The sequence below is a fragment of the Anolis sagrei genome, chromosome 4 (assembly GCF_037176765.1).
Source record: "Anolis sagrei isolate rAnoSag1 chromosome 4, rAnoSag1.mat, whole genome shotgun sequence".
NCBI classification, from domain to species: domain Eukaryota; kingdom Metazoa; phylum Chordata; class Lepidosauria; order Squamata; family Dactyloidae; genus Anolis; species Anolis sagrei.
Window position 1 is genome coordinate 241,602,215 of NC_090024.1, and position 24,538 is coordinate 241,626,752.

The following is a 24,538-nucleotide window of genomic DNA, read 5'->3' on the forward strand; positions in this document are numbered from 1 at the left end:
ACCAGGTCTCCTTCTTGCTTCTAAGCCCTTTTCCTGCTCTCTTCTTCCTTTAGTTGCCTCTGTTCTCTAATCAGAACATCAGTAACTGCTTTTGTCCCATCCTCAGGGTCACAATATTCCTGAAAGCAAGTTTCCACTCATTTCTCCCATGCGAGTTGACCATCTGTTGGCCCCAGTGGACTGACTCCCTTCAGTGAACCTGAGCCATTTCATCGCCTTGGCATCTATCTCCCTTTTTGCACAATCACAATCAAGAGTGTCCCTTTTCTATTGAAATAGTTTTTTTCTGTTAAACCAGAATAATCAAAATCCCAAGCAAGTCATGCTTGGTTATTGTGACTTACTATCCAGTTGAATTTACTCTGAATATTTCAAGCAGCTGATTCTGAATTCTTTTCTTAACAGTATTGCCTGTCTTATGGGTCTCAAGGCAAAAGCACCACAAGGTCTCTTTTGTTCCTTGGTTCATTGGTTCATTTTACTTTCTGAGGAGTCCGTTTCCCTCGGGGGTCGGGAGACTGGAATCTTATGATCATCACACGTTAATACCAATTCAGGTTTCCCCCTGTTTGAAGAGTTGGAGCCACTGCTGTCAAACATGCATGAGAGAGAGATATCAGTAGATTTCAGGTTGAGAGAAAACTAAAACAAGAACTTAAATAAGCATCTGTAATAACTGAATGATACAAAGTTTGGGCTGGTTAGACTCAAACTGGCAACTGACTGCTTCCTCTTCATCCTGGAAAGAAGTGACGAGTGGAGTGACACAGGGTTCCGTCCTGGGCCCAGTCCTGTTCAACATCTTTATTAATGACTTGGACGAAGGGTTAAAAGGCATGATCATCAAGTTTGCAGACGACACCAAATGGGGAGGGAGAGCCAAGACTCCAGAGGACAGGAGCAGGATTCAAAATGATCTTGACAGATTAGAGAGATGATTGGCCAAAACTAACAAAATGAAGTTCAACAGTGAGAAATGCAAGATACTCCACTTAGGCAGAAAAAAATGAAATACAAATGGGGGACAATGCCTGGCTCGAGAGCAGGACGTGTGAAAAAGATCTTGGAGTCCTCGTGGACAACAGGTTAAACATGAGCCAACAATGTCGTGTGGCAGCAAAAAAAGCCAATGGGATTTTGGCCTGCATCAATAGGATCATAGTGTCTAGATCTAGGGAAGTAATGCTACCCCTCTATTCTGCGTTGGTTAACCACACCTGGAATATTGTGTCCAATTCTGGGCACCACAATTCAAGAGAGATATTGACAAGCTGGAATGTGTCCAGAGGAGGGTGACTAAAATGAACAAGGATCTGGAGAACAAGCCCTATGAGGAGCGGCTTAAGGACCTGGGCATGTTTAGCCTGAAGAAGAGAAGACTGAGAGGAGACATGATAGCCATGTATAAATATGTGAGAGGAAGCCACAGGGAGGAGGGAGCAAGCTTGTTTTGTGCTTCCCTGGAGACTAGGACACTAACAATGGCTTCAAACTACAAGAAAGGAGATTCCATCTGAACATAAGGAAGAACTTCCTAACTGTGAGAGCTGTTTAGCAGTGGAATTCTCTGCCCTGGATTGTGGTAGAGGCTCCTTCTTTGGATTACTCAATCTGTGAGTAATCAAACCTGCAAAAGTTGAACATGCCAATGTAAAACTCTGACTGTAATAAACCGAATTGCACAAATGTTTTCAGTATCCAGTGTTTGCATGAGGGCTAAATGTACCACTGAAAGAAACTCTGTGCCTATAATGGGAAGAAAAAAAGTTTTTACAAACAAGTTGCTGTAACAAATAGTAAACTTAACATAGATTATCTCAACAAATGCATTATATTCGATTGCGCTTGAGAGAGAAAGATAACACTTTTTATTTCTTACACACCTTACCTTGTGGTCATGATGAGTCACAATAAAAGATAAAACACATTACATTGTTAAAATAGCATATCAAACCAGTATATATTAAACCAATCAACAAACTCTTTAACATTGTGACTGCCTTGAGTCGCTGCGGGCTGATATGGGCGGGATATAAATAATGTAAATAAATAAATAAAACATTCATAATCTAAGAATAACCTGGTATATCTTATGATATGGAATAAAGAATGATTCCTTTTGCTCCCTACACATACTTGTACTACATGATGCCCTTCTCTGAGTTCTTAAAGAAGCAGATCCCTCTTAGAGATGACACTAAAATTGTGACACTCTTTGCTTCCTTGCTAGGAGAGGATCTCCGGGAGGACAACAAAGACTACCAGCAAGTGTTGCTGGATGTGAGGCGATCCCTCCGTCGCTTCCCTCCAGGTACGTGCAGATGTTTTTAATATTTCTTCAAGTATGCCACCCAGTTATGGCTTTCTCTTCTATCTGTATTTGTGAAGCCCTGGCCCTAGTTTATAGAATGAGCAGAAAGTACAGTAAGACAGTATCAGGCAGACAGGCTGGGTTAAATTGGGGTTGTTAGTTTACTTTCTACTTCCCACAAAGAACTCTTGGAAACTGTAATCCTGAAGAGAGATTTATTTATTATTTTATTTCAGTTACTTTTACCCCGCCCTTCTCAACCCCCAAGGGGGGACTCAGGGCGGCTTACAAAAAAGGCACAATTCGATGCCTACATAGAGTACATATACATATAAAAACAATCAACATTTATCACAATTACACAGTCCATATATAACACAATCATTAAAATCATTAAAACTAATTATAGGCTCAGCATGCGTCTTCATAACTCATAACAGAGTTAAATCTCATAACAGATTTAACAAAGACTCCCTGGTAAAAAGTCATGATAGCTTACATTTATTGCTAACCACATATACTTGAGTATAAGCTAAGTTTTTCAGCCCTTTTTTTTAGGCTGAAAAAGCTCCCCTCAGCTTATACGCAAGTCAAAGTTATTTATTATTTTACTCTGTAATAATAATTATTTTTATTATTTTACACTATATTATTATTACATTTACATTATTTCTCTATTATTATCTTATCACATTTATTATTTTACTCTATGTATTATTATTACATTTATTGTTTTACTCTATTATTGTTACATTTATTATTTTACTCTATTTATTATTATTGTTATAGTTATTATTTTACTCTTTATTATCATTATGATTACATTTACATTATTTTACTACTTTTATTACTTTATTATTATTACATTTACTATTTTCTATTATCACTGTTATTATTACATTTACATTATTTTACTCTATTATTTTTATTACATTTATTATTTTACTCTATTTATTATTGGAAGGATACGTAAGCACATTTACATTGAAGAAGGTTAGAATAATGATTTAATCAGAGTTGCACAGTCTAATCTCAAATTACAATTTTATGTAAATATTCAAAAACATTTAACCTACTAATGCCTTAATTAATGTAATTTTATTGGTTTATATTTTGATTTTTGAAATTTACCAGTAGCCGCTGCATTTCCCAACCTCGGTTTATACTCGAATCAATACGTATTTTGAGTAATTTTGAGTAAAATTAGGTGCCTTGGCTGATATTCAAGTAAATATGGTATATATGTTTCTTGTGCTAGTGTGGGTTATACCAGGCATATAAAACTTTGGCCCTCCAGGTGTTTTGGACTTCAACTACTGGCTGTTAGGAATTGTGGGAGTTGAAGTCCAAAACACCTGGAGGGCTGAAGTTTGCCCATGCCTGGGTTATACTAATATCTCAGTGGTTCTAAACAAGTGGCTCTATGGAGAGGCCCAGGCCAGCTTTATCTGCATTGTTTGTGGGCTTGCTGGTGCCACGCTGTGTAGCTTTCCTCTGGTTGTTGTTTACATCAGACTGTGCTCTTACTAAGAAGCCCCAAGGGAAAGAGGAAGCACATCTTATCCTGCCCTTGGTTTGCTGAGTCACTTTGTTTCAAGTCTTGTACACAGATAGGATTTCTATATGGAGAAGAGTGTGACTTCCTTGTAGCTGGCATTGCTACTGTTCTTCTTTGGGCAAAAAAGATTCTTACACTTTGCTAGAAAGTGTCCATGTTTGCTGTCTGCTATCCCAGGACAATTGTAGCCAGCACACTTGGAATCTGGTAACATAATTATACTTCCCCCTCCAAACAATTGACAAATAACAATCTATCTATATATATAAAATGCTCTGTGCTTAATGAGTGCCTTAAAAACAAAAGAACCAATGAACGAAATCACACCAAATTTGGCAACAAAACGTCTCACAACACAAGGAGTGACCATCACTCAAAAAATTATGATTTTGTCATTTGGGAGTTGTAGTTGCTGGGATTTATAGTTTACCTACAATCAAAGAGCATTCTGAACTCCATCAATGATGGAATTGAACCAAACTTGGCACACAGAACTCCCATGAACAAGGAGTGACCATCACTCAAAAAATTATGATTTTGTCATTTGGGAGTTGTAGTTGCTGGGATTTATAGTTTACCTACAATCAAAGAGCATTCTTAACTCCATCAATGATGGAATTGAACCAAACTTGGCACACAGAACTCCCATGACCAACAGAAAATACTGGAAGGGTTTGGTGGGCAATGACCTTGAGTTTGGGAGTTGTAGTTCACCTACATCCAGAGAGCACTGTGGACTCAGCAATGATGGATCTGGACCAAACTTGGCACAAGCACTCAATATGCCCAAATATGAACACAGGTGGAGTTTGGGGGAAATAGCCCTAGACATTTGGGAGTTGTAGTCACTGGGATTCATAGTTCACCTATACTCAAAGAGCATTCTGAGCCCCACCAACGACAGAATCGGGGCAAACTTCCCACATTGAACCCCCATGACCAAGAGAAAATACTTAAGGCCATCCAATCCAACTCCTTTCATCAGGGCAAGAAAATGTAATCAAAGTTCTCCTGGCAAAGAGCCATCCAGCCATAGATACAGACAGACAGACAGACAGATAGATATTATTCACACACAGATATAGTATCATAGATTTGAAAGAAGGACAATGATATGTTGCATGTTCCAGGGTGAGCAAACCAGACACTCTCCACATCAACACTGACAAAAAAACCAGCAAGAAATACTGTTTACCCACAAGCATAAAGAAATTACATATATTAGAAACCAACACTTTCTCATTACTTTATTTTCCAGATCAACAGACTGGGCCACAGCAATGCGTGGCAGGGGACAGCTAGTGTAATATAGTTATCTATTTGGAACTGAGTTTCAGGTTTGCTGTAAATACATGAACACATGGATCTGCCTTTTACTGAACTGAACTGTGGGTCCATCTGATTCTGTTATTGTTTGTTGTGATTAATGGTGTAAAACTGATGCGGTTTGATACCACTTTAAATGTCATGACTCAGTGCAATAGAATCATGCGATTTGTAGTTTCATATGTTCTTTGGCCTTCTCTGCCAAAGAGTGCTGGTGCCTCACCAAACTACAACTCCCAGGATCCCATAGCATTAAGCCATGACATTTAAAGTGGGATCAAACTGCATTGATTCTACTGTGTCATAAGATGCATTCTCAGAGGAGATTTTCTAGATCTCATGCAGGGATTGAATCCCCTGTGACTGGCAGCCTCTCAGACTAAAACTTCCATGTTTTCTTAAAGCAGAATAATATTTCAACAGTAATACTAAGTATTTTCGAAGGCTTTCACGGCCGGAATCACTGGGGTGTTGTGTGGTTTCCGGGCTCTACTTCCGTGTTCTACCAGCATTTTCTCCTGAGATTTCGCCTGCATCTGAAGATGCCAGCCCCAGATTCAGGCAAAATGTCAGGAGAATATGCTGCTAGAATATGGAAACACAGCCCAGAAACCACACACTACCCCAACAGCAATACTATTTAACACCCACTTCACAGTATTCAGCTATAGCTCCATAAGACTATAATTGCCATGGCTGCATACCATGCAATCCTAGGATTTGTAGTCTGGTGAGGTCTGAGAACTGTTTGGCTGAATATCTCTCCTTAAGTTGCAAATCCCAGGATTCCATGGTATTGAGCCAGGGCAGATAAAGTAGAATGCTAATATCCTAATTATACAGGGCAAAAGGGTACCTAGATTGAAATGTGGAATTTCTAGTCTTCCCTGATTCAGCCATGAAGTGTTGTTCACTATATTCACAACAACAAAAAAAGTAATGGGAGGGCATATGTCATAAGTCATTATGCATCCAGGTTCCTCTGTTGTTCTGCCTGGCCATTGGTCAAGTGCAATGTGGCCATTTCTGTGTGGGTTGGAAGAGAGAGCGGGGCAGATCCTGTTTGACTGCAATTCACCACAGCTCTCTTGGTGCTCTCTCTGCAGGGATGCCAGATGAGCAGAGGGAAGGGCTGCAGGAGGAGCTGATCGACAGCATCTTGCAGGTCTTGCAACGCAACCCCCAGCTGCACTACTACCAGGGCTACCATGACATTGTGGTCACCTTCCTGCTTGTGGTTGGAGAGAGACTAGCAACGGCCCTGGTGGAAAAGCTTTCAACCCATCACCTCCGGTATGCCTTCCTTGATTAGAGAGAACCCATGACTTTGGTCCATGAAGCTGAAAGAGTCTGAGAGGAAGCTGCTGGGTTGCTATTTGGGGATTAATGTTTTGGCTTCCACAGCTGACCATCCAACCACAAAGTGATGCACCAGATTAAAATTGCAGAATCACATAGAGTTGGAAGAAACCACAAGGGTCATTCAGTTTTGCCCCTTTCTGCCATTCAGGAATGCATAATCCAAATCGATACAACAGATCTCCATCAAGGCTTCTATGGCCAGAATAACTGGGTTGCTGTGAGTTTTCTGGGCTGTATGGCCATGTTCCAGAAGCATTCTCTCCTGATGTTTTGCCTGCATCTGTGACAGGCATCCTAAGAGGTTGTGAGGTCTATTGGAAACTAGAAAATGGGGTTTATATATCTATGGAAAGTCCAGGGTAGGAGAAAGAACTCTTGTCTGTTTGAGGTAAGTATGACAGGGTGGGAGTTCTTTCTCCCACCCTGTACTTTCCACACATATATAAACCCCATTTTACTAGTTTCCAACAGACCTCACAACCTTTGAGGATGCCTGCCATAGATGCAGGAGAAACATCAGGAGAGAATGCTTCTGGAACATGGCCATACAGCCCAGAAAACTCACAACAACCCAGATCTCCATCAAACTCTGAGGCCACATATTCCAGTGTACAACAGCTCTTACCGTCAGAAAAGTCTTCCTGATGTTTAGGTGGAATCTCTTTTCTATCGCTTTAGGTCCTATCGCTTTAGGTTTCTATCGCCTGCGGGCTGATATGGGCGGGATATAAGTGATGTAAATAAATAAATAAATAAATAAATAGTCTCTAGAGCAGCAGAAAACAATGTGATATCCTTTCAAATATTTAAACATGGCTATCACGTCCCCCAACCTTCTCTTCTTCAAGCTCAACATTCCCAGCTCACTAAGCCGCTCCTCATTGTGCTTGGCTTCTGAACCTTTGACCATTTTTGTCAGTCTCTGGACACCTTCCATCTTGTCTATATCCTCCTTGAATTGTTCTGCCCAAAACTTGACACAAGGCTATTTCAGGTGAGGTCTGACCAAAGTGGAAGAGAGTGGGACTATGACTTCCATCAATCTACACACTCTACATGTGAGGAGTGGCTTCAAGAGCTGGGCATGTTTAGCCTGAAGAAGAGAAGGCTGAGAGGAGACATGATAGCCATGTATAAATATGTGAGAGGAAGTCACAGGGAGGAGGGAGAAAGCTTGTTTTCTGCTTCCCTGGAGACTAGGACACAGAACAATGGCTTCAAACTACAAGAGAGGAGATTCCATCTGAACATGAGGAAGAACTTCCTGACTGTGAGAGCCGTTCAGCAGTGGAACTCTCTGCCCCGGAGTGTGGTGGAAGCTCCTTCTTTGGAAGCTTTTAAACAGAGGCTGGATGGCCATCTGTCAGGGGTGCTTTGGATACAATCTTCCTGCTTCTTGGCAGGGGGTTGGACTGGATGGCCCATGAGGTCTCTTCCAATTCTATGATTCTATGTTTCTATGTATTAGTGCAGCTTAGATTTGCATTTTTAGCTGCTGCATCAAGAGAAATACCCACAAGTCTCTTCCTTGAGAAGCATCTTCTCTCTGCTCCTTCTTCTTACAATCCCTGAGACAGGAAGGTGTGTGTGTTTTTCTTTGAATGCTTGAAATTGGCTTTCTGAGTTCTAGGACTGGTTTCCTTTCTACTTTCCTTTGTTTTGAATTGCAGACTCCCAGCAGAGGTTAAATTCCAGATCCCTCTCTCTCCCAACATCCACGGTCTCTCACCCCTGCCCCGCAAGAGAAAGGACACTTTGGAGGTGGAACTGCAACCTTCCTGTCCCCATGTCTTTCTGATTCACATTCTTTGCCTGCATGCTAGGCTTCATTTAATGACAAAATGCTCCACCTGCCTCCCCTGGGCTTTCAAAGTGGAGAAAATGTTTTGGCTATGGAGACTAGCATTGACGTTGCAATTTCCTTTTGGGAATGTGCCATAGTTAGGGCAACTCATCTGTTCTGGCAATTGCACTTTGGTGGAATTCAGCTTTGGTGGCTCTCTAGTTCTGGTCTGCATAACATTGCCCAACTTCTGTGATAGATGGAAACGTGATGTCATCAGTGTTCCATGGATACTTGACTAATCCTACTGTGTTCCCTGGCAGGGATTTTATGGACCCAACAATGGACAACACCAAGCACATACTGAACTACCTGATGCCCATTATAGACCAGGTGAATCCAGAATTGCATGACTTCATGCAGAGGTAGGTAGAGCTGATGTGCTTTCCTAAAGAGATCTTCTCACAAGTTAAAAATAGCATTAGTAAAATCCATCGTTTTTCCTCTTTTATCTAATCCCAATGAATGTGGAGAGTCCAATGTAGCTGCTGTGAAACAGTAGATTTCAACTTGGGAAAATCCAAAAGAAAACATAACTTCTGTTGGCACAGTTCTTTATCCTAACAGATTATGTCTGTTAGAATTGTCTAGTTTTATTTTTTGGTTAATTTCTATTTGGTATTAAGTTTATAGTAATTGTTGTTATATTTTCTGTAATGTGTCATGTTTAGATGTAATCTGTTATACTTCTCTTTGTTGGCATTGAATGTTTGCCATATGTGTTGGAAACTGCCCTGAGTTTCTGAGGAGATAGGATGGTCAATAAATAAAGTTTGTTTATTATTGGGTTGCTATCGGGTGTATGGCCATGTTCCAGAAGCATTCTCTCCTGATGTTTCACTCACATGTATGGCAAGGCATCCTCACAGGTTGTGAGGTCTGTTGGAAACTAGGCAAGTGTTCAACAGCCCAGAAAACTCACAGCAACCCAGTGATTCTGGCTATAAAAGACATTGACAAGACTGTTGTTGTTGTTGTTGTTGGGTTGTAGGTTTTTTGAGGTGTATGGCCATGTTCTAGAACAGGGATCCTCAAACTAAGGCCCGGGGGCCGGATATGGCCCTCCAAGGTCATTTACCCGGCTCTTGCTCAGGGTCAACCTAAGTCTGAAATGACTTGAAAGCACACAACAACAACGGCAACAATCCTACTTCATGAGCCAAAAGCAGGCCCACACTTCCCATTGAAATACTAATAAGTTTATATTTGTTAAAATTGTTCTTAATTATAATTATTGTATTGTTTTAAAGTGATTTTTGCACTACAAATAAGAGATGTGGTGTGCAGAGGAATTCATTCATGTTTTTTTCAAATTATAATCCGGCCCTCCAAGAGTTTGAGGAACTGTGACCTCGCCCTCTGTTTAAAAAGTTTGTGGACCCCTGTTCTAGAAGCATCATCATCATCATCATTTTACTGACACAAAAACACAGTATGTCACAGCAAACGAGATATATATGCTGGATTTCGTATCACAAAATCACAAGTCGAACACTTCCCAAGTGTCTAGGACTGTGTGATGTATATTACTGTTGTTGTTGTTGTTGTTGTTGTTTTATGTACAGGCAGTCCTCAAGTTATAAACCTCCAACTTATGAACAACTCCTAGTTAAGAACAGGGGTGATGCAACAGAAAGTGAGAGAAATCTTCCCCTCAGAAGGAAAATTCATGCTTGAAAGAATTATCATGGAGAAAAGGTGTCTCCATTGAACCTTTTTCACTAATCCTTGTTTCCACAATGAGCCATTTTTTCAAAATCCAATTTCCACAGGGACAGAAAATGAAGTGAAATCTTCTGAACAGGGGCACAGACAGCAAAACAAATGTCATATAAGTGTTAACCCTTCCCTATACTATCCAAAGCTTATACACGAATGCACACGGGCTGAAGTTACACTTTAAAATGTATCTGTTCTGACTTACATCCAAATTCAACTTACAAATCTACAGAACCTATCTTGTTCATTATTATTATTACTATTATTATTAGATTGTTGTAGGAATTTCGGGCTGTATGGCCATGTTCTAGAAGCATTGCTGTTGTTGTTATTATTATTATTATTATTTGAAACACCACAAGATGAGTCCACAGCAGACACTCTGCTGGCTATTGTATTGGATCACACATTGGACACTTCCCAAGTGTCTAGGACTGTGATGTATCAGCGAATAATGTTGTTCATAACTTGGGGACTGCCTGTAAATCTGTTGTGATCACAGTTAGAAAAGTATGTATCGTTCTGATCACCAGCCTGAAAAAAATGTATATTGTACAGTAGGACAATGTTCAAACTGGGCAACAGTATGACCGGGGGGCTAGAGCATGTGCACACCATGAGGCAAGTGGTTTCAATAATTGGGGCTTTTTCTTAGGAAAGAAGTTGTAAGGAAAAACATGTTAAAGATGTGTGAAACTATGCATGCCACAAAACATTTGGAATCTAGAGTTTTGCGTAAAGCTCGGTGATCTATTGAGTTCTAGTTTTGGGAGGAAGGTGGAATGTAAGCCAAACCCTTTAAATGGTGCTAGAATTAGGACAGACAGAAGGATTATGATTGGATTATGTAGCAATGACTGCCAACCTGCAGCAAATTAAAGGGATTGGGCAGATTAGTGGAGGATGAAGTTATCAACAGGTGCTATCATTCTGGATGTATGAGATCTCCAGTGTCAAAGGGCGTGTGCCTCTGTGTACTGTCTGCCGGAGAACACAACAGAGGGCACAGTTGTGGTCATGCTGTGTTTGTGGGCTTCCCCCTAAACAATTATTTGGCAACCCTGGGAATACTGGATCAGCTGGTCCTCTGGTCTGATCCAGCCAGTCTCTTCTTAGGCCAGAAGGTTGCTGTTTCTGGCACTGTCCTCAAGGAAGTGGTTCGTATTGAGCAAGAGCTGCCATCTAGCCCATTAATTCCTCATTGACTTCTCCTAAACAATTTAAATGCAGGCGGAAAGCCAGCAGTGCTCACATGTGGGCATCTCTCATCAATTATGACTATAGTATCACATAAGGAAGAGCTTTATCTCTTGTCAGTTTTGCAATGCAGAGGGAGGGAGTGTCAGAAATATTAAAAATTAACTAGGTATTTTTAATTACAAAAATGTGAGTCAAGCACTGATAGGGTTAAATGGATACAGTGACTCAGCAAAAGCTGCAGTTCAATATAAGCAGGTGTGCCTGTAGCTTAGTACACCTCAGTGTTAGTTTGCCTCAGTATGAGAGAAGCCTTGGTATAAGAAGACCTCAGTGTGAGAAGACTCCAATGTTAGTTTGCCTCAGTATGAGAAAGCCTCAGGGTCAGTAGGCCTCAGTGTGAGGTAGGCCTCAGAGTTAGTAGGCCTCAGTGTGTGAGAGGTCTGGTGTGAGAAGGCTTTGGTGAGAGAAGCCCTCAATATAAGCAGGTGTGCCCTCAGCTTAGTACACCTCAGTATGAGAGAAGCCTCGGTATAAGAAGATCTCCATATGAGAAGGTTCCAGTGTTAGTTTGCCTCAGTATGAGAATGCTTCAGGGTCAGTAGGCCTCAGTGTGAGGTAGGCCTCAGAGTTAGTAGGCCTCAGTGTGTGAGAGGCCTAGTGTGGGAAGGCTTCGGTGAGAGAAGCCCTCAATATAAACAGGTGTGCCCTCAGCTTAGTACACCTCAGTGTTAGTTTGCCTCAGTATGAGAGAAGCCTTGGTATAAGAAGACCTCAGTGTGAGAAGACTCCAATGTTAGTTTGCCTCAGTATGAGAAAGCCTCAGGGTCAGTAGGCCTCAGTGTGAGGTAGGCCTCAGAGTTAGTAGGCCTCAGTGTGTGAGAGGTCTGGTGTGAGAAGGCTTTGGTGAGAGAAGCCCTCAATATAAGCAGGTGTGCCCTCAGCTTAGTACACCTCAGTATGAGAGAAGCCTCGGTATAAGAAGATCTCCATATGAGAAGGTTCCAGTGTTAGTTTGCCTCAGTATGAGAATGCTTCAGGGTCAGTAGGCCTCAGTGTGAGGTAGGCCTCAGAGTTAGTAGGCCTCAGTGTGTGAGAGGCCTAGTGTGGGAAGGCTTCGGTGAGAGAAGCCCTCAATATAAACAGGTGTGCCCTCAGCTTAGTACACCTCAGTGTTAGTTTGCCTCAGTATGAAAGAAGCCTCGGTATAAGAAGATCTCGGTATGAGAAGGCTCCAGTGTTAGTTTGCCTCAGTATGAGAATGCTTCAGGGTCAGTAGGCCTCAGAGTTAGTAGGCCTCAGTGTGTGAGGGGCCTGGTGTGAGAAGGCTTAGGTGAGAGAAGCCCCAATATAAGCAGGTGCCTGCAGCTTAGTACACCTCAGTGTTAGTTTGCCTCAGTATGAGAGAAGCCTCTGTATAAGAAGATCTCAGTACGAGAAGGATCCAGTATTAGTTTGCCTCAGTATGAGAATGCTTCAGGGTCAGTAGGCCTCAGTGTGAGGTTGGCCTCAGAGTTAATAGGTCTCAGTGTGTGAGAGGCCTGGTGTGAGAAGGCTTTGGTGAGAGAAGCCCTCAATATAAGCAGGTGTGCCTGCAGCTTAGTATACCTCAGTGTTAGTTTGCCTCAGTATGAGAGAAGCCTCGGTATAAGAAGATCTCAGTATGAGAAGGCTCCAGTGTTAGTTTGCCTCAGCATGAGAATGTTTCGGGGTCAATAGGCCTCAGTGTGAGGTAGGCCTCAGAGTTAGTAGGCCTCAGTGTGTGAGAGGCGTGGTGTGAGAAGGTTTCGGTGAGAGAAGCCCCAGGTTGAAGGCCTTGTGTGTAAAGCTCCAGTATGAAGGCTGCTGTGTGTAAAAGGCTGAAGCTTCTGTATACGTTTAGCGTGAGAAGAGGCTCTGTGAGAGCCAAGTTTTTTATCCGCTTGGGAAAGAAGCCCAGCATGGAAGCAAAGAAGGAAGTATAAAGAACTTTATTTGCATTATGGAAACTTTGTTCTTGTAAATAGTGCAACCCTATTGTTTTGCTATAAAGAAAAGCTTCCTCAGAAAGAGAGAACGCTGGTCTGTGTGTTTTTGTTTTTTTTACCACTTTTGGCTACTGTTGCTGGGTCACGCTGCTGCTAAAAAGTTACTCTGCTGTACATTTATGAGCAGGGTCTTTTGTTAATAAGCCCACTTGCCCAACAAGGAGTTGAGGAGGTGTTTTCCAGATGAAGTGTTTTACTTTGTATGTCTTGTTTCTTTCTTGCATAGGGCAGAAGTGGGGACAATCTTTGCCCTGAGCTGGCTGATCACCTGGTTTGGGCATGTCCTTTCTGACTTCAGACACGTGGTGCGGTTGTACGACTTCTTCCTAGCATGCCACCCACTGATGCCAATCTACTTTGCTGCTGTGGTAGGTTTATATTGACACTTAAAAAAAGATGGTGCCAGGTGGTGGTAAAATAATAGTTACAGCAGGGACATATATAGCAGGTGGGGCAGTCTACTCTTTGTTGTGGAGATTTTGTGACTTGTTGAGCTCTCCATAAAGGTGAGGGCTGACTTCTCTTGTATACCCATACCTACATGTATTCATAGCATTTCACACATGCAGAAGATCATATATGGTTGCTGACGTGAAATTGTAAGTCACCAAAGGAAACAATCTCATGTTTAATAGCAAGGTTGGCACATGGCTGTATGTGCCATACAAGACACTTTATCATTCCCAATATAAGCAAGTGTGCCTGTAGCTTAGTACACCTCAGAAAGTGTAAAGTGGGTCCTAAGGATCCAGAGGAGAATCCACATGTGACATGTTTCAGCAAAGTTCTTGGGTTTTCTTGTAACAATCGTCTGAGGACAGAGCAATGCTAGTTCCTTTCGTGACCAGCTTACCTGGATCACAGCTTGCCTGCCTCCTTCTCTTTGCAGATTGTCCTCCATCGAGCGGAGGAGGTGCTGGCTTGCGAGTGCGACATGGCTTCCGTCCACCATCTCTTGTCACAGATCCCGCAGGACCTGCCATATGAGACCCTGATCAGCCGAGCTGGGGATCTCTTTGTACAATTTCCACCATCGGAACTTGCCCGGGAAGCTGCACAGCAGCAGGCCGAGAGGTGAGTTGAGGCGTCTTCTGTTGGCGAGCAATGCTGTGGTATGTGTCACACCACAGAAGCAAACATGCCAAGTCGGTGGAGAACCTTTGTGCTTGCTTTTTGTTCTTGAAGAGATCAGATAAGAGGTCCAGGTTGGTGTCTTTGTGGGTTGACCTTCAGTAAGCAAGAGGCTTGGAATTCTGGGAGTTAGGAGACTCCTTCAGAATGGAGTTGGCAGATGCCACTTAAGCCTGGGAAGCTTTCTAGGTATGCCTGAGAGTGGAGCAAGTCAGGTGTCTTCAAGAGTGCTTTCAACTCAATGATCTGCTTTTCTATACCCTGGTCTGAAGGGGGTCAGTCTTTTTGAGGTGTCTCTTCCTCCTTAGTGCTTCTTCACACAGGAAAATTGACCTTGTGGAATAACAACAACAACAATAATAATCATGGATTATTGTAGGTTTTTTCGGGCTATATGGCCATGTTCTAGAGCAGGTGTCCTCAAACTAAGGCCCGGGGGCCGAATGCAGCCCTCCAAGGTCATTTACCCGGCCCTCGCTTAGGGGCAACCTAAGTCTGTAATCACTTGAAAGCACACAACAACAACCACAACAACAACAATCCTATCTCATCAGCCAAAAGTAGGCTCACACTTCCCATTGAAATACTAATAAGTTTATATTTGTTTAAATTGTTCTTCATTTTAATTATTGTATTGTTTTTAAGTGGTTTTTGTTCTACAAATAAGATATGTGCAGTGTGCATAGGAATTCATTCATGTTGTTTTTTTTCAAATTATAATCCGGCCCTCCAACAGTTTGAGGGACTGTGACCTGGCCCTCTCTTTTAAAAGTTCGTGGACCCTTGTTCTAGAGGCATTCTCTCCTTAGGAGAGAATGCCTCTAGACCATGGCCATATAGCCTGAAAAAACCTACAACAACCCAGTGATTCCGGCCATGAAAAGCCTTCGACAATAATAATTTGTATTTACTACCCGCCTCTCCCTTTGGTTGGAGGCACAGTACAGCATGATTTTAAATAGTCTTGTGCATTTGTATAGAATCACTTTCCGTTTCTGTTTGTTTCATTCGTAAGGCCCTGTTTTCCTTTTTGAGTGTCTCTCCCGAAAATGGGCATATTTCCAGATGAGCTTATTTATACCCCACTACCATCTCCCAGAGGACTCGGTGTGGCTTACAAGAGGCCGAACCCAAATACATCAGTAAAAACAAACAACAACAATACAACAATAAATGAACTCAACTTACCCACCGCTAGATGCTGTGAATTGACATGCTTTGCTTCTTTTTTCTTGTTCCCATTCAGAACGGCGGCTTCCACCTTCAAGGACTTTGAGCTGGCCTCGGCCCAGCAGCGGCCTGACACGGTTCTCCGGCAACGCTTTCGAGACCGGCTTCGTGCCGAGGAGCGAGCCAAGTCGCTCTTGGTGACAAAACCAAGGACCAACCGCTTTGTCAAACTGGCAGTGATGGGGCTCACAGTGGCCCTGGGCGCAGCCGCCTTGGCCGTGGTGAAGAGCGCACTGGAATGGGCTCCCAAGTTTGAGCTGCAGATATTTCCCTGAAGGCCGAGGAGAGTGGTTTCCTCTCCATCGTGCCCTGATTGATGTGGAAGACCGGGATACAGCTATGTTTGTAGCAGGCAAACTGGGTTTCAAAGCATCTCCTCCCCATCCACTCACACAACTTGCCTTAGAACTTCAAGCAGCCCAGACTTGGCCCTGCTGTGATGTTGCTTTCTGGCCTGAGGGAACCAGCCTCCAGCCTGATGATCCAGAATCCCTTCCTTCGAGGAAAGAGGGGCGTGTTGGGCTAAGGTGAGGTCAGAGAATTTTGCTGTGCTTCCAGCCCATTCATTGGGCCTATAACCTGTGGAGTGATGGAATAGTGGACTCTCCATTATGGTTTCCACTTGGTGAAATCAGAGAGGGAAGAAACGCTGGAAATTTTCAGGGAAAATTTGGCCCTTTTTTTGCAATATTAACTGAAATGAAGTGATGGAAGATGTGACGGGGACGTTTTCAGAGATGCACTCTTCCCTGCTCTCCTCAAGAACCATATCATGGCCTGCAACCAGATTCTGACAAGTAAACACACAAGGAACTCCCTAGGATCCAGCTTTGGAGGCTGGCAAGGCTCTCCAAATTGGTGAGCCAAGGAATATCTTCAGTCTTAAAGGGGGAGCGAATGCATCCAGTCACGCTCCAAGCAACCATTCCTGTGAACCAGGACTGAGAAGGAAACCTTGGGCCAGGATCATGAGCTTTTGCACCACAGAATGTACTTCATTGGGACTTCCAGAGTCCTTCCTGTTGCCACCATCTCACAAAAAAACAGTAGCAATAATTTTTGGGTCAAAATGGGGCAGGGGAAGGACTTTCCTCTTGGGATGACTAACCTGCCAACAGGACCAAACCATTCCCCCTTTAAGACATCCTCAAATGCTTCCTTTATGTTTTATATTGCCTATATGAAGGATTCTCCCAGGAACTGCTCACTGAATCCAAAGTCGTCCCGGGCACTCCATGCATTAACTCCCTCTCACCGCTCCCACGTTCCACTACCTCCTTCCTCGGCTAAGAAACCCTTTCACAAGTGTCCTTACGTGGCCTACTCCACATACTGCCGCTTCTCCGTTACGCAGTCTGTTCCTGGGCATCACTAACCTTAAGCGGGCCAGGAATGATTTCAGAAAGGCTCTTTTCTGAAGGGCAGTCTTGGCAACGAAATACCAAGGGTTGCTTGCCTCGAATATCCGGCAGCACAGCGGTTGCACTCTGCATGACTTCCTTGCTGCATCAAACGCATTCCGACGGCGGCAAGAGACACCCACATGGTTCCCTTTTGACCACCTCCAGGGGAAGTTGCCATTCCCGGAGCTGCACAGTAACCAAGATCGAGAACTAACCAGCGCATGCTTTCTTTCACCCTCTTTGTCTTGCTGAATTTACTAACAAATTTCGATTTGCATGTGCAGGAAAAAGATGATCAAAGAACAGAGAGAGAAGCCTTCTCCCCTTGCTGCTTATGGAGTCTCAGAAGCCCTAGAACAGGCATGGGCAAACTTTGGTCCTCCAGGTGTTTTGGACTTCAACTCCCACCATTCCTAACAGCCTCGGGCCCCTTCCTTTTCCCCCTCAGCCGCATAAGCGGCTGAAAGGGAAAAGGAAAGGGCCCGAGGCTGTTAGGAATGGTGGGAGTTGAAGTCCAAAACACCTGGAGGACCAAAGTTTGCCCATACCTGCCCTAGAAGGATCCTAGCTGACCTTCCAACTGTGTGGGGTCTGCTACTCCAAATGAGGCACTCAAGGAAGATCTCCATTTTGGACCCTTTTCTCTCAGATGGAGCATCTCAGCTTGACTCAACTTCATAGAGGAAGTCTGTTCTCCACCCTCAAAGCCTCTTGTAACAAATCCCTGCTGTGGAAAGAGCCTGCTGGCCCAACCACTGTGGATACTCCATATGCTCTATAGTAGGCATCCTCAAACTATGGCCCTTCAACTGTTTGGGCCTTCAGCTCCCAGAATTCCTGACTTCTGCGAGTTAGAGGCCCAAACAGCTGGAGGGCTGCATTTTGAGGATGCTTGCCCTATCGTAGTGGTTCTCAACCTATGGGTCCCCAGATGTTTTGGCCTTCAACTCCCAGAAATCCTAACAGCTGGTAACCTGACTTGGATTTTTGGGAGTTGTAGGCCAAAACACCTGGGAACCCACAGGTTGAGAACCACTGCTCTATAGCATCCGAATGAAACATTAGGAATGGAGTGGCATTGTTTATCCCAAGCAAAAGAAAGCAGGAGGCAAAGAATGAGATCCCATATCTTTCCTGAGATATCTTCTCCGAGAACAGGAGAGCAAGAGATGTCTCAATCTATGGGTTACTGAGATATCCTCTCAGAAAACAGGAGAGCAAGAGATGTCTCAATCTATGGGTTCCTGAGATGTCCTCTCAGAGGACAGGAGAGCAAGGAATGTCTCCTTCTGCCTGAGATGTTCTCTCAGAGAACAGGAGAGCAAGAGATGTCTCAATCTATGGGTTCCTGAGATGCCCTCTCAAGAGGACAGGAGAGCAAGAGATGTCTCAGTGTATGGGCTCTTGAGATGTCCTCTCAGAGAACGGGAGAGCAAGAGATGTCTCAATCTATGGGTTCCTGAGATGTCCCCTCAAGAGAACAGGAGAACAAGAGATGTCTCAATCTATGCGTTCCTGAGATGTCCTCTCAGAGGACAGGAGAGCAAAGAGATGCCGTACGCCAGTGACTCTCAACCTGTGGCTCCCCAGGTGTTTTGGCCTACAACTCCCAGAAATCCCAGCCAGTTTACAAGCTGTTGGGATTTCGGAGAGTTGAAGGCCATAACATCTGGGGACCTACAGGTTGAGAACTGCTGCCATACGCCAAGATGGCTGGAGCTCCTCTTCAGGTAGAAGGTACAGAGTGGGAATAAAATAGGAAATTGTTCACTAAGCACTTTATGAGAAGGCCAAAAGAGGAAGACCATAAAGGAGGCTCTTTGTGGACTTTGCCGTTGTAGCAGAACATGGCCTCTTTGCATTTGTAGCAGCTCACCTGTGAAGCTTTTAGGGAGGACTGTTGGCAGAGTACACCAAGATAGTTGCTCCTGAGACCCAAACCTCCCTACAGCATTGCCTTGAACTGAAGATAGTAGAAAAAAGGTTAAATCACCGCATTTTACATCTGTTATGATGGGCTTCTGACTTCTTAGTGAAATGGGAGCAGAGCTACTTCTTCCACCTGCTCCACGACCTAACCTTATGCTAAAAACCAGAAACGCCTCAACTTCGTAAGCTGCTGGGCTGGTAGAAGGAAATGAAACTTGTGCAGCTGTGCGGAGGGGAAGCTCTTCCCATGTTCAACATCTCATGAGGGCGAAGTCTTTCAACCATTCTATGCAGCCAGCTGAAACCCACAGCTAAAGTTCCTCCGCTTCAGGGTTTGAGTGGTCTGTATTTTGGATTGTTGTGTGTTTTCTGGGCTGTCTGACAATGTTCCAGAAGCATTCTCTCCTGACAGTTCCACCTGCATCTATGGCAGGTGTCCTCAGAGGTTGTGAGGATGCCTGCCCTAGATGCAGGTGAAACATCAGGAGACAATGCTTCTGGAACATGGCCATACCACCCGGAAAACACACAACAACCCAGTGATTCCAGCCATGAAAGCCTTCAACAATATTCTGTATTAAAAATGAAAAAGTAGCAGCATATTCTGGAGAAGGGCCAAGCATAGTCTCCTCTCCCTCCACCCAGTTGTTGTTTTCTCTCTCGAGGGAGGACTCTCCAGTTGAGGAAAACCCCTTCTGGTTGGTTCTGTTGATCTTTCCATCAGATCCTTACCCATTGAAAGGAAAGAGCACTCTACTTTGGCTCTGTTGGTTTGGTGAACGGGTAGGAAAGATTCTTCCAGTGAGAACAAAGCTGAGCAGAAGATTCTCATAGAGATGAAGGCATAGGATCCGTCAGCATGACAAGCCTTTGTGATCTGTAGAAATAACTCCTGTTTGTCCAGGTAACAAGTCGAGGGTATTGAGTTGAGGTCCTCCTGAGTCATCATACATAGCTGCTGGGGTGGGTTTTGCCAGAAGTTGTACAGCCTTGACCTTTACCAGTTCCCAATAATGAGACAAAAGTTTTTCAGAGAAGAAAGTCTGATATTCTGGCAGATAGAACTGTTACAACTGTGACTTGGACTACGGTAATAGATCAGGGGTCCTGAGAGCAAAAACATGGTCTCTTTCTCCATTCTTGCGGATACTGTCTGCCCATCCACCAGGGCAGAACACTTCTCCTTTGGTTTAGCAGTGTGAAAAGCTTATACATTACGTACGTAAAATGCAAATTTGTACAGGTCTTGTAATTGTGTAAAATAAATAAATAAATGCTTTATCCACTTACTAAAGGATGTGGTTTGTAGTGCTCTTTTTGTGGACAATATCCCCTCTGTTGACGTTGACTTGTGTGGAGGAAACCAATAAGGTATTTATTTATTTATTTATTTCGGTTATTTCTACCCCGCCCTTCTCACCCCGAAGGGGACTCAGGGCGGCTTACAAAAGCAAGGCACAATTTGATGCCCGCATCACATAACAGCAATAAAACAAAATAACATCAATTAACAACAACAATTCTTGCATTACAACCATAAAACCAATACAAACCAGTTTCTCCTCATTGACGGTCAGCGTTCGCTATCTCATAGTTCAAATTCCAATTCCACAATTGTCAGGTAGCTCAGCAAGATGGAGTGGATGAGGGATTGGAGGACATCCAACCCCTAATTGGGAAAGAAGTCGTCCAGGAATACCTGGCCGCTCTTAACGAGTTCAAGTCCCCAGGGCCAGATCAACTACACCCCAGAGTATTGAAGGAACTAGCGGAAGTCATTTCGGAACCATTGGCAACCATCTTTGAGAGTTCTTGGAGAACGGGAGAAGTTCCAGCAGATTGGAGGAGGGCCAATGTGGTCCCAATCTTCAAGAAGGGAAAAAAGGACGACCCAAACAACTACCGTCCGGTCAGCCTCACGTCGATACCGGGCAAGATTCTGGAAAAGATTGTTAAGGAAGCGGTTTGCAAACACTTAGAAACAAATGCAGTCATCGCTAATAGTCAACATGGATTTATCAAAACCAAGTCATGCCAGACTAATCTGATCTCTTTTTTCGATAGAGCTACAAGCTGGGTAGATGCGGGGAATGCCGTGGATGGAGCGTACCTGGATTTCAGTAAGGCCTTCTTCGACAAGGTCCCCCATGACCTTCTGGCAAGGAAACTAGTCCAATGTGGGCTAGGCAAAACTACGGTGAGGTGGATCTGTAATTGGTTAAATGGATGAATCCAGAGGGTGCTCACTAATGCTTCCTCTTCATCTTGGAAAGAAGTGACGAGCGGAGTGCCGCAGGGTTCCGTCCTGGGCCCGGTCCTGTTCAACATCTTTATTAATGACTTAGATGAAGGGCTAGAAGGCATGATCATCAAGTTTGCAGACGACACCAAATTGGGAGGGAGAGCCAATAGTCCAGAGGACAGGAGCAGAATTCAAAACGATCTTGACAGATTAGAGAGATGGGCCAAAACTAACAAAATGAAGTTCAACAGTGACAAATGCAAGATACTCCACTGTGGCAGAAAAAATGAAATGCAAAGATACAGAATGGGTGACGCCTGGCTCGAGAGCAGTACGTGTGAAAAAGATCTTGGAGTCCTCGTGGACAACAAGTTAAACATGAGCCAACAATGTGATGTGGCGTCAAAAAAAAGCCAATGGGATTTTGGCCTGCATCAATAGGAGCCTAGTGTCTAGATCTAAGAAAGTAATGCTACCCCTCTCTTCTGCTCTGGTTAGACCACACCTGGAATATTGTGTCCAATTCTGGGCACCACAATTCAAGAGAGATATTGACAAGCTGGAATGTGTCCAGAGGAGGGCGACTAAAATGATCAAGGGTCTGGAGAACAAGCCCTATGAGGAGTGGCTTAGGGAACTGGGCATGTTTAGCCTGAAGAAGAGAAGGCTGAGAGGAGATATGATAGCCATGTATAAATATGTGAGAGAAGCCACAGGGAGGAGGGAGCCAGCTTGTTTTCTGCTTCCTTGGAGACTAGGACGCAATGGAACAATGGCTTCAAACTACAAGATAGGAGATTCCATCTGAACATGAGGAAGAGCTTCCTGGCTGTGAGAGCCGTTCAGCAGTGGAACTCTCTGCCCCGGAGTGTGGTGGAGGCTCCTTCTTTGGAAGCTTTTAAGCAGAGGCTGGGTGGCCATCTGTCAGGGGTGATTTGAATGCAATATTCCTGCTTCTTGGCAGAATGGGGTTGGACTGGATGGCCCATGAGGTCTCTTCCAACTCTTTGATTCTATGATTCTATGATGGGGAGAAATCTTTATAGTGCATCATGGTTTGTCCTGCTAGGCTTATTATCACTGGAACATTAGTATTTCAGAGAATGTCTACATCAGTTATTCCCAAACTTTTTTGACCAGGAACCACTTGACCAGAGACCACTCTGACGAGGGACCACTTTCCAGCATTAGTATCAAAAGGGTTATGAATCCATTTTGGGTCAACTTTAGATTCGGTTTGGTTTGTTTTATTTTATTTGTCGTGTCAGGGTAACCAGTCAATTGTATTACATTTCTAACAGAACAAAAACAAACAGACAAAATACAAAATTTGCGAGTTTGGTACTTGATTAAATGTCCTTTGACCAGTATCTAGCCAGTTGGAGTGCTTCTGGTGTTGCCACAAGACGGTCCTCCATTGTGCATGTGGCAGGGCTCAGGTTGCATTGCAGCAGGTGGTCAGTGGTTTGCTCTTCTCCACACTCGCATGTCGTGGATTCCACTTTATGGCCCCATTTCTTGAGGTTGGCTCTGCATCTCGTGGTGCCAGAGCGCAGTCTGTTCAGCGCCTTCCAAGTCGCCCAGTCTTCTGTGTGCCCAGGAGGGAGTCTCTCATTTGGTATCAGCCATTGTTTGAGGTTCTGGGTTTGAGCCTGCCACTTTTGGACTCTCGCTTGCTGGGGTGTTCCAGCGAGTGTCTCTGTAGATCTTAGAAAACTATTTCTAGATTTAAGTCATTGACGTGCTGGCTGATACCCAAACAGGGGATGAGCTGGAGATGTCTCTGCCTTGGTCCTTTCACTATTGGCTGCTACTTCCCGGCGGATGTCAGGTTGTGCAATACTGGCTAAACAGTGTAATTTCTCCATAGGTGTAGGGCGCAGACACCCCGTGATAATGCGGCATGTCTCATTAAGAGCCACATCCACTGTTTTAGCGTGGTGAGATGTGTTCCACACTGTGCATGCATACTCAGCAGCAGAGTAGCATAGCGCAAGGGCAGATGTCTTCACTGTGTCTGGTTGTGATCCCCAGGTTGTGCCAGTCTGCTTTCGTATGATATTGTTTCTAGCACCCACCTTTGCAGTATAATTTCTCCAGTGGTGTAGGGCGCAGACACCCCATGATAATGCAGCAATTCAGTTTGGTTATTTGGGGTGTTAATTCAGATAACTGCATTGGATAGATCACATCAGCTCTAGTTTCTGATACAGAATATATGCCATCCAGTAGTTGCCATCTGCTCGCCCACAGAAAACCATATTTAATAAGTCTCGGCACTATAAGAGGGTTTTGCAAGACCAGTCGCTCTTGTTGCAATGGTGTAGTAGTGGTGAGGTCGCGGACCATATTTTGGGAACTACTGGTCTATATAGAGACCACAGGTTGGGAACCACTGATCTACATAGAGATATACTATGCTCTCCTTGCTTTCTTAAGACTTCCCAAAGGTTTTTTATTGTCCATTTTAGTTTGGCAGCAGATCATAGAATCATAGAGTCAAAGAGTTGGAAGAGACCTCATGGGCCATCCAGTCCAACCCCATTCTGCCAAGAAGCATGAATATTGCATTGAAATCACCCCTGACAGATGGCCATCCAGCCTCTGTTTAAAAGCTTCCAAAGAAGGAGCCTCCACCACACTCTGGGGCATAGAGTTCCACTGCTGAACGGCTCTCACAGTCAGGAAGTTGTTCCTCGTGTTCAGATGGAATCTCCTCTCTTGTAGTTTGAAGCCATTGTTCCATTGCGTCCTAGTCTCCAAGGAAGCAGAAAACAAGCTTGCTCCCTCCTCCCTGTGGCTTCCTCTCACATATTTATACATGGCTATCATATCTCCTCTCATCCTTCTCTTCTTCAGGCTAAACATGCCCAGCTCTTTAAGCCGCTCCTCATAGGGCTTGTTCTCCAGACCCTTGATCATTTTAGTCGCCGTCCTCTGGACACATTCCAGCTTGTCAATATCTCTCTTGAATTGTGGTGCCCAGATGCATCTAGGAAGTTTAGGAGTAGACTTCCTTGATGCCTATTCTGTTTAACGGACATAAAATGTCCCAAAAATTACAATCCTCTTCTCCAAACTCATGGGAAGAAGGCCCACTGAAAACAAGGAAAAGGTTTGCTGTAACAAATAGAGCCTGCTGTTGTGATTGAACAGGGAGTGCTTCTTGCACTATGCTCCAAGTGTTCGGTTGCATCTAAAGGTCAGCTAATTTCCACAGTAAGATAAGGACAAGGTTATTTCATAGTACAGCACTTCAG

General features: G+C 43.9%; 1 protein-coding gene across 1 annotated transcript in view; it reads left to right on the forward strand.

The window, feature by feature from the left end:
• Positions 1 to 17,509, forward strand: part of TBC1D20 (TBC1 domain family member 20) — a 32,955-nt gene extending 15,446 nt beyond the window's left edge. The window contains exons 3-8 of the mRNA XM_060771863.2: positions 2,231 to 2,311; positions 6,302 to 6,488; positions 8,664 to 8,765; positions 13,570 to 13,711; positions 14,233 to 14,417; positions 15,721 to 17,509. Coding sequence (XP_060627846.1) covers positions 2,231 to 2,311; positions 6,302 to 6,488; positions 8,664 to 8,765; positions 13,570 to 13,711; positions 14,233 to 14,417; positions 15,721 to 15,979 — 956 coding nt within the window. The 3' untranslated portion in view covers positions 15,980 to 17,509. The remainder of the gene's footprint in view (positions 1 to 2,230; positions 2,312 to 6,301; positions 6,489 to 8,663; positions 8,766 to 13,569; positions 13,712 to 14,232; positions 14,418 to 15,720) is intronic.
• Positions 17,510 to 24,538: the final 7,029 nt, after the last annotated feature.